The sequence below is a fragment of the Megalopta genalis genome, chromosome 12 (genome assembly GCF_051020955.1).
Source record: "Megalopta genalis isolate 19385.01 chromosome 12, iyMegGena1_principal, whole genome shotgun sequence".
In the NCBI taxonomy this organism is placed as follows: domain Eukaryota; kingdom Metazoa; phylum Arthropoda; class Insecta; order Hymenoptera; family Halictidae; genus Megalopta; species Megalopta genalis.
The window spans coordinates 9,389,617-9,403,064 of NC_135024.1; the positions used below are offsets into that span (position 1 = coordinate 9,389,617).

General features: G+C 35.1%; 1 protein-coding gene across 4 annotated transcripts in view; it reads right to left on the minus strand.

The window, feature by feature from the left end:
* LOC117219113 (membralin) overlaps positions 1-13,448 on the minus strand; it is a 158,790-nt gene that overhangs the window by 120,826 nt on the left and 24,516 nt on the right. For all 4 annotated transcript variants that reach the window (XM_033468011.2, XM_033468010.2, XM_033468009.2 and 1 more), the window contains exon 9: positions 8,945-9,028. In XM_033468011.2, coding sequence (XP_033323902.2) covers positions 8,945-9,028 — 84 coding nt within the window. The remainder of the gene's footprint in view (positions 1-8,944; positions 9,029-13,448) is intronic.

Sequence of the window (13,448 nt, forward strand, 5' to 3'; positions counted from 1 at the left end):
AAATTTCGGTCAGCTTGTGCAAGATGATTTCTTATTTCCTCGGTACACGTAAAATCGAATAGAATAATCGCTAATAACCTATGTATGTTAATGCGGGAACAAACTGATAAAAAAAGAAAATAATAAAGAAAGAAGTTTATCATCATTATACTGAATGTTTCTGTAAGTAACAAATATTCTATGTGTCCCAGTCTTTTTAAATCTTCTGTTTTCTGGAATTTTCAATCTTTCTCAAAAAAAGAAATAAAATAAAATAAAATAAAATAAAATAAAATAAAGACTATCATATTCGAAATTTGACATTTGCGAGCTTTTGATAAAATACACCGAGCCAGGTGAAATTCGCAACGGCCGTTCTTCACCGTCACGAACGCTGCCAACGCGGGATCATCGTAGTCGATCGATCGGCGCGCCAAATTCAATGGGGAATATGGTTCCAGCCGTTGCATTTTGACACTTACAATTCACTACACGTGACCTATGCAAATTATACATAACGCGAGACACGATCAAAGGAAGCAGAAACAGGGAAAACAGGTTTACGTGCGTGTTTGCTTTGCCCACAACATGTGTACGAGCATTGTACACGTGTTTCAAGCTCTGCGAGCACGAGTAGATCAATGACGCTCTCTATGTTGATTCAACTATCTAGCCCTAACTACTTGCTCTGTAACTATTGCAGAACTCCAGATTCCATGGCGCATTTCCACCGGATGCGAAGAGATGCGATGCCTTCCCCTACCATCCGCGTTAAATGTGCTTATGACAACGGCGTTGGTATGATAAATCAGTGTCGCCGGACAAAGAAATCAGATCTTAATATATTTATTCGGATATATTTAGCGGTTTTGATTTTAATAATAAAAATTAAAATCATTAGACATCCGAATAAATATATCATTGCCTCGGGTAACATTTATTGAACGAATTCCTCCTAAATGTATCTTCACAAACTGAATAATCGTAATTTGTTTCATTTGGAACCCGTCATTTCGATGATTCTCGTAACACGTGGCGTTAGTGATATGAGAAAATGTGTGGTCATAGGAAAATGATCGTCTCGGGCGAGCAGAAAGAAATTTTCTCGAGTTCGTGTCATCCGAGTTAACCCGAGAAAGATAACCTACGTCGCAGAGGCGCCTGCGAAGACTGTTGATTTTTGTTAATTTTTCATAGAGGTCTAGTGATTTAAGTTTAAAATTACTTAAAATATAAAAAAATATAATATAAATGCATTTTATTTTTACAATAATGCCAAACCTTTAAAATGACTAGATTAACTTAAATAAATATCCATTGTTAGTATAAAATTAACGCCTTAGAAAAGCATGCGCCTCTGAAGCGTATGGTTATCTTTTACGTACATTGTCATATGGTTATCTTTCTAGGGTTAAACATTATTACTTCACACATTTTGTCGTATCGTTAAAAACAACGGAGATATTTCTGTTGTATTTTCGTTACAGAGAAAGAGCAACATTTTGCGTCATGACGAGTATACTTGTCAAAGACATATCGCCGGTTAACTGTTCGATAGGCTCAAAAACGCGGAGAAATAAGAAAACACTACTAGAGAATATCTTGATAGCGAAAGGACGCGACACGCGACGACCTGTTCTTCTTTGTGGCAACAGATTTTAGGTGAAAATCTTCGGTGGCTCGCCCTGTATTACACACCGTTTGCAATCAACGTCCTCATTCTACTTTCTGCTGTTCTTATCGCAGCTATCGGCGCCACCCTTTGTGTATTCTCTCTAAAATTTCGTTGTTGCATTCGTCGTTCACAGCTGTTGCGTCCATGATTTTCTCGGGAACTGTGTATCATCGGAGTGAATTCACGTGAAATCGACCACGTGTCGTATAGCATTTGGCCTCGGGAACGACGAGCAAGACGATTTTGCATAATGGAACGTCAAAGAACGGAGTCACTGGCGCCCCAGCGTATCAGTAACGCATGATCAACCGCCTAACATGCTGTAAACACATTTTCAGGGACGGTCAGAACACGTTGCACTCGCTGCTATTTCGTTTATCTACTTACGACCCCGTCGAAACAACTTTGCTTCTATCCGTATCGGGACACCGGCGCACCCAGAACCGTTACCGAATCGCTAACTCGTATTTTCCATCGGTTCTTCCTTTATCCTAAAACCGTAGCAAACTAACAAACGATCTGATACAAAATCACACGACCGTCAGAAAGTCGCTGGAGTCTTGTACCGACCACCGAGAAACAGGATCTGATTTATCTACGAACACTATTAGAGTTGGTCCGTTAACACTCTTCGAAGGAGTCGAAAGCGTCGAAAAGTTCGAACGAAGATCAGAAGTATAGCAAATTCCCCTAATTGACGCACCGATTGTGCACAAAAATGAACAATTTAAGAAAAGCAGACACGATTTTTATAGCCGTTGACAATCGGTAACTATAAAAACGAGCCGCGAGGCTCGAATAATCGTATCTCCTCTTCCCAAATTGTCCATTTTTCTGTACAAACCGAGCGTCAATCGGAGAGAATTTACTGTACAGGGTGTTTCACGCAACTTCCACACCTCTGTAACTTCCAAAGTATGCGTTGCACGAAAAAGTTTTGTATACGAAAGTTGCATAGTTTAAAGAGGTACGTTATGCATAGCATGCATTTTTTCTCTAACTGGAGGCGTTTCGGAGATTCGAAGGTCAACCTTGTTTTTTTAAATGGAATACTATAGTTTTCATGCCAAAATATGAAAGAATGTCGAGTTCGGAGTAAAAAAGTATCGACCTCCATCAGTCCTAAACCTAATAGCTAACGACTAATTTCGCTTTATTTTTTCAAAAATTTTGTCCACGTAATATCAAGTTGGAGACTCAACCTTATCACAGATTTCCACGGGTCAGCGGAAACTGATTTACTGTACAACTTGTGACTTGTCTGGATTACTGAGCTCGTCTGATATCTGTCTTGTCTGATAGCTTGTCTCGATATCTGGCAGATCGAATGTCTTTGCTCGCTTGTTTTCAGCGTACAGTAAATTCTCCCCAATTGTCCTCCAACTTATAAACAGAAATGGACAATTCGGGAAGAGGAGGACATTTGATAATGTCGATACGTCACTTTCGACCGACTAGAATTGTTAACGAAAAAATGTAACTTCTAAGTTACTTCCGATCTTTTGCAACAGACGTAGAAAATGTTGGTTTTGTATAATGATCAGCAATTTAGTTATAATTTAGGAAGCCAAGTACTAGAAGAAATCGAAAGCTGAAAAGTAGAAATCATCCCAAGGTGCACGCGTAATCGCGGAACCCGGTTTCATATTTTCGACCGGCAGTGTACACAGAGGGCTGAGGAATCGTGGAGTAGCTTGCCAGAGAAAGAGAGAGAGGGAGAGAGAGAGAGAGAGAGAGAGAGAGAGAGAGAGCTGCGGGATGACGGATGGAGGGCAGGAAACGACACAGGAACCGGAACCCATTACTCCAGATAACAACTTCCCTAAGGCTTCCTTTCCTTCTTCTACATCCACCCGTAAACCCGATATACACACGAATGTTGCCGCGCGAACTCCAGCCGGTCCTTACCGTAGCAAGTACGAATCCGGAAATTTACCACTTCTGTCGCCATTTTACTCGGCTACTGGCCGCGCAACTGGTGGCCCTCCTCGGCATATCGTATAAAACTCGAGCAAAGAAATCGTTGATCGTTCCCGGAACGAAAATTGACCATCCCCACGACCACGCGAACGTTGCAATTGCAAAGTTGAACGTTGACAACGTGCATTTCGAAATTAAAGTACACGATCTTATTAATAATCCATTACAATTAAATGTTCTATATAAATGCCTATAAAAAATCGAATACGATTTAAGTTTCTATTAAAAATTTATTACTACTTAAATTTATAGTAAAGATCCATTATAAATAAAATTATAAATCTTACACAATTAGTTTTATCCCCATTTAAGGTTAAATAAAATTTAAATTTCTATTAAAGATCTGTTCTAATTTAAATTTTCTAATTATATTTCTATAAAAATCTATTATAACGCAAATTTATATAAACTTTTTTATATAAATATTCATTATAATTAGATTCTATATTACAAATTTATTATAACCGGTCTTTAAAATCAATTAATATAAATTCTAATTAAAGATCTACTATAATTTAAAATATCTAGTTAAATTTCTATTAAAGATCTACTAGAATTCTTTACAATAAAAATTCATTATAATTAAATGTTATATTACAAATTTATTATAATCGGCTTCACCCCTATTTAAAATCAGTTAATTCAAACTATGAAAAATCTATTATAATTTAACGTCTCTGGTTTTCTTTCTTATTAAAAATCTATTATAATTTAAAATTTCTAATTAAATTTCTATTAAAAATCTGTTACAAATTCTTCTACTTAAAATTGTTTTCTGAGACAAAAAATAATAAAAGTAAATGAAGAAATAAATCTAACGACTGCGAGCTATTTGGAAATTCATTCTATTAATATCCTGTTTTGGTAAAAATGAATGAACGATTTAAAACACGAATACATTAATTACACGTGTATCAGTGTATTAACCCGAGAAAGATAACCTACGTCGCAGAGGCGCCTGCGAAGACTGTTGATTTTTGTTAATTTTTCATAGAGGTCTAGTGATTTAAGTTTAAAATTACTTAAAATATAAAAAAATATAATATAAATGCATTTTATTTTTACAATAATGCCAAACCTTTAAAATGACTAGATTAACTTAAATAAATATCCATTGTTAGTATAAAATTGACGCCTTAGAAAAGCATGCGCCTCTGAAGCGTATGGTTATCTTTTACGTACGTTGTCATATGGTTATCTTTCTAGGGTTAAGAAATATACAAGTCAATACACGATTATATTAATTACAGGTGCATATGCAATATCCGACCAAAACCGAGATCCCTAGTTAATCATCGTTCGCGAATCTTTGTGTCATGTCTCAACGCGCGAAAAGGAAGAGGCGGAAGTGGAGGAGCGAAAAGAAAACGGCTGAACATGAATTGAATTGTATCAGGATTTTCAGAGGCGTCGGATTGTTCCGCGAAAGGATTAGCGATATCTCACTTTATGCAGGTCAATTGGATGGCGTTGACGGACATGCGGAGCGTGAAGAGGAGATTCGGGTTGAAATGGAAATGGGCGTCGTGGTAGGGAAACCACCGACGCCACCACCGTTGCTAAATGGGCTCCGAGCGGGTTACCCAACTGTTGCGCCTTCATCAGAAATTTATGCAGAATCCTGGGTTAACCGTCCCGGCCAATCAGCTTTGTAACTGAGCTAACGTCGTATCGGCGGGGGAACGAAACCGAGCGAGGCCCTGATTTAGTAAAAAGGCCTTTAATATTTTGCACCTTCGGTGGCCTGACACGCGCTCCAGACTTGGACCGAACGACGACGGCAGGACTTCACGCTTTTGGAATGCTACCAGGAACGAATTGCTTCACTTTTCGTCGCGACGAGAAACCAGGACACTGTGTGACGCGTGTAAAAGCTATAAAACTCGAAAAAACCATAAAAACTATAAAACTATAAAACAAATAAAGATATGTAAAACTCAGATGCCAGAAATGTTTAATTCACTAAATCTTGTGTCGTAAAGTGTTTACAAAGGAACGTAGATTGTATTGCCACCCACAATTTTTGCTGTTATTAGTTTATTATCGAAGCTGGTATTAGAAATGTGTCCAAAATTTCGATACATTTTTTCAGATCATTACCACCGTGAGAAATGTGTACGCTTTTAATTTGATTTTTACAGATTCTATTCAATACTAAATATTCTCTTCAAAATTGGCAAGTCGTTTTCTGAAAATACTGATAATTTCCATTAATTTGTTCAGTTAAATGTTAGTCAACATAGATTAGACTTTACAAAAAATTACCAAAAATTACCTCCTTGATTTTTGATATATTAAGTTACGTAACATTAATCTTTATCTTGGCGTGAATTTTAAATTTCTTGCAATAAATTTCTTCCAATTGTGAAGAAAAAGATTATTATGTTATTTACACACTTTCTTGCTTTTTTTCTACCTGAAATTGTGTCATTATCGTTGTAACGAGTTATTAGAAAATAAACGATATTAAAAAGGAATTTAAATAGTTTGTAAATTTTGTTCGCAATAATTTAAATTATGTTAAGAATTTTTTTCTTAATGACGAACGGTTGAATTACTAATATTAATAGTTAATCACAATTAACAATTACATTCATTTTAATCATTAATCTCAATTAACGATTGAACCATTACTGTTAATCTTTAATCGCAATTAGTTAGACACGATTAACGGCTAAATAGGACGCTTAACGGAATTACATCAAAATATCCTTCCAATTCCATTAAAAATTCAACAATTATTAATCATCTCCTTCAATCGACGATTAATTTCATCAATCGATTAATTCCGTCGTCGACTTTTCAACGATTAATGCCTTCAATCGTTTTTATCAATCATTTAATAGAGTTAAAAATTTTAATTGTTCGATGCCCAACACTTCTTCTGATCTACTAAAACTATTAAAGGAAGAATACAACATCTCTAAGTTACTCCTATTCTGTGCAGCAGATGTAGAAAATGTTTGTCTTACACGATGATCCGCAATCGAGTGATAACATCATTGCAGCCGACGCGAAAAAGTATATCAAACATAAAAATCATCTCGATCTTGATATAATCCTATATAAGGATTGCAATGTTTCGCAAGCGTTGTGTCTAGTTTTATCGAAGTTTTAATAGCATATTGATAAGATTAATTACGATTACGATTGAATCGGTCATTCAATTCTTGATGAGGAATTGTATGAAATAATCTCTATTTTTTCTGCAGCTCTACTACGACATTATATAAACTTTTTACCAATCTCTTTATGTACTGTGTGCTCCACAACGAATTAGATAAACTTCCTAGTCCGCGAAGTTGAGAAGTTATGCGAAACAAAAGCTGCTATGTAAATAAATAGGTTGATTAAACTGTGTTATTATGATGCAGATCGAAACGATAATTGGTTTAGCATTTATAATAATCTTCATGGTATTCTACCTCCATGCACAGATGTATAGAGTGCTCATTTTGAATATATATATATATATATTTATAGCCGTTAACCGTGTCTAACTAATTGCGATTAAAGATTAACAGTAATGATTCAATCGTTAATTGAGATTAATGATTAAAATGAATGTAACAGTTAATTGTGATTAACTATTAATTGAACTTATAATTTAAATTATTGCGAACAAAATTTACGAACTATTTAAATTCCTTTTTAATATCGTTTATTCTCTAATAATCCATGCACAGATGTATAGAGTGCTCATTTTGAATATATATATATCAAAATGAGCACTCTATACATCTGTGCATGGAGGTAGAATACCGTGAAGATTATTATAAATGCTAAACCAATTATAGTTTCGATCTGCATCATAATAACACAGTTTAATCAACCTATTTATTTACATAGCAGCTTTTGTTTCGCATAACTTCTCAACTTCGCGGACTAGGAAGTTTATCTAATTTGTTTATCTAATTCATATATATATATATATATATATATATATATATATATATGTATGTATAACTACTTTTGCATAGAATAATAATCTAAATATTTTAACGAAATTTGTTAACTTCGTTGCAAGATTATATGCGGAAGTTTCGTAAATTCATTGATATAAAACTGTTATTTTAAAGAGTTTCAAAGCCTGAAGAAAGCACGAGTCTGTAACCACGTTTAAAAACCGATATAAAATCACATGTTCGAATTCACGATACACGAAATGCATTGTAAACCACTGCGTTCATGAAACACACAAATTGTCAACGATCGGTATAGACAATGAAATATCGAGAAAGAATGAAAACAAGCAACAGCGTACACCGACGAAACGGATTAAATCTGTGTGAAAACAGTACTTTTCAGCGATGCCACCGGCATCGCATTTATTTACGAGATACCATTTTTAAAAATCTAATGAAAAACCCGAACAACATAGACACGTACATTTTGTCGTGATCGCTGCGATGCATTTGAAAAATATGAATATACTACACTCTTATTGGAAACAGAATAGTACAGTTTTGTGCGGAAATATTATTTGAAATATTCTGAATAATAAAGTAATTTAAGACTAAACCTATCATAAATTACATCGTCGGAGCAGCTACTGTAACAAAAACGGTACCAAATCGAAATAAATTCGATCTTCTTACTTTTGTGAGACAACGAACACTTGTCGTTTTTACAGCTCTGTAGATATAGCGTTAACACTGAGTCTACCTTACCAAGCATTTAGTGTTAACGCTATGCCTATCGAGCTATAAAAGTGACCGACGTGTGTTGTTTCACAAAAATGACAAGACTCTATTTATCGAAACCTTTCATCGTTCTTATTAATAGCGTGTGCTTGAAATAAAAAATCTATTTGATCGTTTCGCATGAGAGAATCTTCGTGATTCCAATAAATTTCGAACAAACACTGTAAAACCGGTCATTTTGACTGGGTGCAGTACGTTTAGCGTTAAGATAGTCGGCAGTTCGAGCGATATTTCAAATGTTGTGCTCCCTCTAATTATCGAAATTAGTTTGCAACATGTACCTAACGATAGATCCACAAGAATTAATTCGAGTACCTTCCTTACAAGCTTCTTTCTTATGAGAAAAATGACGTTCCCGCAAAATTCTGCATTTGTTAGAAGAAAGTTCGTACTATGGCAGACAGAAGAATAAGCTAGATTTCAAGCCGAAAGAGTAGGGCGTCACGTGACCTATCCCCACTTCTTCGATTAAAAAAAATCTAGCTTACTTCTCTGTCTATCATGATCTATACATTACCTTGACAATATTTTTCTGTTCCCTCGTAATCGAAAGGAGTTCGTTTAACCGAATGTTTCATTGAAGAAAAATGGGATTTCCATAACTTACCGACTAGAGCCAGAATCACGGTAAGAAGGGACGTTGCCGGGAAGGATACCGTTAAATTCAGCTCCAACATTTGAAGCAGGTCCACTGAAACAAAGCGAAAAGAAGTATATTTCACAGGTTCGACGGATGAAAATGTTCGAGCGCTGAACACGGAGAATTGCACAGTGCGTCGATGCGTAAACGTAACTGGGCCATTATTCCTTAAAATATTTAGTACCCAGGAAAGTTATTGCGATTTCCTGCATGAAACATCAAAAAAATACATTTGTGAGTTACACATCTTTATATTTTTATTTAAATAGCACGACCCTATAGCTGAATGATTAGTGGATGTTGTATGAAATTTGAAATATCTCTCGAACATTATACACTGCCTTGATATTACCTTGTACTTTGCTTTTGTTCGGAACGAACACAAAGAAGCTAATAATTCCAAAAAGTGTAGCGTTCGATTTTGAATATAAATTGTAGTTGCACTGGTGCACTCAAATCGAACTGTTCGACGATAGAGCTTGAGAACAATTCAAAATCGTCCGCCGCAATTTTTTCTGTCTACAGTTGAAACAGGATTATAGTACGGTCCGGTTACTGGTAGACTACTAATTACAAGATACAGGAGCTACGTAGATATTTATTTCGTTCCTTAATAACTTTAATAAATTGAAAATAGCTCAACAGTAATTTAAAATTCTTTAAATGTTTTTATCATTATCTGTGACGTGGTTATTTCTGTCGTAAATGCATATGACAGCGATGATTTTATAATTTCCGATAATTTATAGTTCAAAACATAATAAATTCTTTAGTTAGTTTAATCATCTAATAATTTCGTTCGGGATTATCGTGTAGAAAAAGATTTTTGTTTCGATTTCTCTTAGTATTGCACAAATAATAAAAATTCTATTGATAGGCTAATAAACCGTTAAAACTCCGTTGCTAAATTCTTCAACCCTTTCAGCACAACATTGTATGTCCTGTAAAAGTAACGTAACTTTTACTGTTTGATGATACTACGTGCGAATGCGTTGCAGTACACAAATTCTCCTCCCAGCAGGATATTACGATAATACCACCTCTTTTATCGCTCATAATTAGACTACAAATTTTATGCATTTATGAAAAAAAAATTAGTACAACGAGTACAGAACAGTAGAAAGTCGAGGGAATTTTGAAAATGTCGATACGTTGTTCTTATCTTATTAAGATTGTCAAAGTAAGAAACGAACTTCTAACTGATTATTACTTTTTGCAATTGGTGCGGATTCCTCTTATTTTGCATAAGGAACCGCAGTCTACTCATAGAAAACAATAGAAACATTTACATTTTCTACAAATTTCAATTCAAATATAATGTTCCAAAGTGCATAGGACATAAATACACTATACAATATCGAACGTGGAGACATAAATACATTCAATCGTGTTGAAAAGATTAACACTTCATCGAAAATATATTTCGCTTCCGTTTTATTCCATTTACCGTGTCACATTAATAATGGCTATACATAAATAATGTTGGCCTTTGCCAAAATACGTGACTATTTCACAAATCTGTCACATGAACCCTCCATCGCGTGTAGATACTATAGTCCAAGAGATAATGATCGAGTTTACACTGAAACGTGGACACGCTGTATGTGTGTAGAGATTGATAAAAATTCGTTTTATGCTTAGCGCGGTGAATTGCATAGCGACAGGATATTGTATCGAAATCGTTATGCCCGGCGACGAACGGTACGAATTTAATATTTATTAGATACTCAGTGACGAAAAGTTTCCGTGCAGAAGGTTATTACACAAGTTGAGGGTCTCGAAGAAATCGTGTCGCGTTCGACGAGTCGGTTCAAAGCTCAATAAGAATTAATTTCAAAACTTCGTCGATCTCGATTTAAGTTCCGACAAACTTTCGATCGGCGTCCTGAGACGGGAGACAAGGTTTCGCTTTCCACGGCGCACCTAATCCATATACAACTCCCGATTAATTTATTCCATTCGCTCTTTTATGACCACCCTATATCGACGGGTAATCGTTAGTTTCCTGGGAATACAAATTAGAAAACCTTAATCCGACGATCAAATTATTCCGGTGATTGAGCATGGCATTGGTGCTCGATATCACGTGCCAACCGGTTGCATGATTCATACGGAACATCTCAATTAATAAAATCTGTGGTCGCAAGGAAGAACGCTTGGTTTTAACATGTTTTCACATCTCGTGATCTATCTTCGTTGCTAGAATAATTTATTAAATGCACCGTATAAAAATTACGAACTGTTAAAATGAATTTTGCAAAACGAAGTTCCGGACTCCTTGGACCAGACCTTCGCACGTAAAATGATAATAGTATTTCAAGTAACGTGTTATTTCGTTTCATAATTATTTCCATGCCTGTGATCACCTGCGATATAACATTATTTAAAATATCATTTTAAATAGCACGTTATTTTACTTCATAGTTGTGTGGAATAATTATTTAACATAACTGTGAAATTCTTCTTGGAAATTATATGATAATACTTCCAATATGATAATTTAATGTATTATTTGAAATAAAATTTGTATAATGTTATTGTACTTTATAATCGTTTAAAATGATTATTTAAAACAACTATGGAAGTCTTCTTAGAAATTATATGGTGTTTCAATTATCAGCTCCGAGTCTGCTTTATCTGACTACGTTGAACGATTATCCGACAATAAGAAACATTTCTCCGAAGAATGTTGTCCCTTTTTCATCTCGTGTGCCAGTAGAATGATTATATTTTTCGCGACAATATTATATAGATCCAGACAAAAATCTCTTCAAGATGAACTTTTTTAAAGAATGAGTTTTGCTCAAAGCCGATTGCCACGAAGACTTTTCAAAATAAAATCTTCTTGTTGCGAATTATTATGAGATTTCCGTGACAAATGCAATAAATAACCACAAAGAACGGACATCTTCTTTCCAAGAAATGTTATCGGCATCTGGCAACGAACACATTCGATATTATCTTTATTTTCAAATAATACTGGAAATATCGGTCCGAAATAAATTATTTCAAATAGTTACTTCTTATTCCCAATAATGTAATCAGTTAGAAAATAGTGTTAATCTTTTAAAGAATCTGATTTAGTTCTCTTTATACGAATATCGCCCGAGGCTATAAAACAGTTGTAAAACTTACTCCGGTCTCAATGTTTTATTAATAATTTAAATATTATTCGTCGTAAAACGAAACTGCTGTGGCTCAGTAGCGTCGAGTAGCAATATAAAATTTTGATATAAATGTTCTTGTATCGTAAACGTAATACGTTTTCCGTAACTGTAGTCCAAAGTCAGATTGTTGAACGAGAAATACAATTTCGTTTCTTTTTATTTCATTGATTATGTTGGGTTTGTCGACAGAAATTATACCGAGGCTTTCTTTTTTAATTTTTATCTTTTCAATTGCGAGATAAATAATATAAGTACTACAAGATTCCATCAAATGTGAAATAGGAAAACCATAGCTGACTGTTTTGTCTATAATCACAGTTCCAATGATTGTTTCGTCGTTATTTACTTCAACAAATATACGAATGAGTACTTCAGACGGTTTGTCGTTTGTTGTCTAAGTAAATTAATTACGATTTCCAACGGGAAACGGGTAGTGATTTTCGAAAATGAAAACCCGTAAGGAACCTTTCCCGATGATATCTTTCCGTAATATCTTCTGCCACGACTCTGAATTCTCTTTTCATCAGCACCTATCATTTAGAAAACACGATATTCACTTTAGAGAATGAAGACACAAAGGCGACTCAATTGTCGGACTTCGTTGATTGTACTTGGCGCCTTTGTTCGCGGGAATTCGTCTGATTCCAATGAAAAACGGAAAAGTATTTGCAATGCGCGGAAGTAGTGCCGTGTTTGAGTATAATTAAAACTTGCTGCGCGTGTTCTACCAGCTCATTCGGATCCGAAATTAAAAATGGCTGACAACCCGGGTTGGTTACCGGGAAACCGTACGCCGGTTACTTAATTCTTCAGGGATGACTGAAAGTTTCCCGTTGGTGGTTTCTTCTATAACTTAATCGAGCCGCGGCGATATAATTAAGAAGTTCAGCTATTCCCAAACGACGACGCATATGCCGTGTCTTCTTTATAATATCTCGACTATCGTCGCTTACACGTTTCCGCCGCCACCTTGTTCTTTCGATTTCATGAATTTTAGATTTTAAGATATCACCCACTTAAGCCACTCCCACTGCTTATTAAAACTCTCGAGTCCTCCATCTTGCCTGCTGTAATCTGAACTCTGCCAACCACCGAGCTACCAGCCGTACCATCAAATTGTTTTTTTCTTTTTTTTACTGTTGCGAGGCAGGTTAACACCGCAGCTGCCGAACAGCTCAAATGCTGTTACATTATGCAAAATTGTACTTAATTTTAAATAGGGATACAATTAATTATAACGGATTTATAATATAACAGTTAATTATATTATTATCATTAATTTAAGTTGCGATCGATTTTTAACC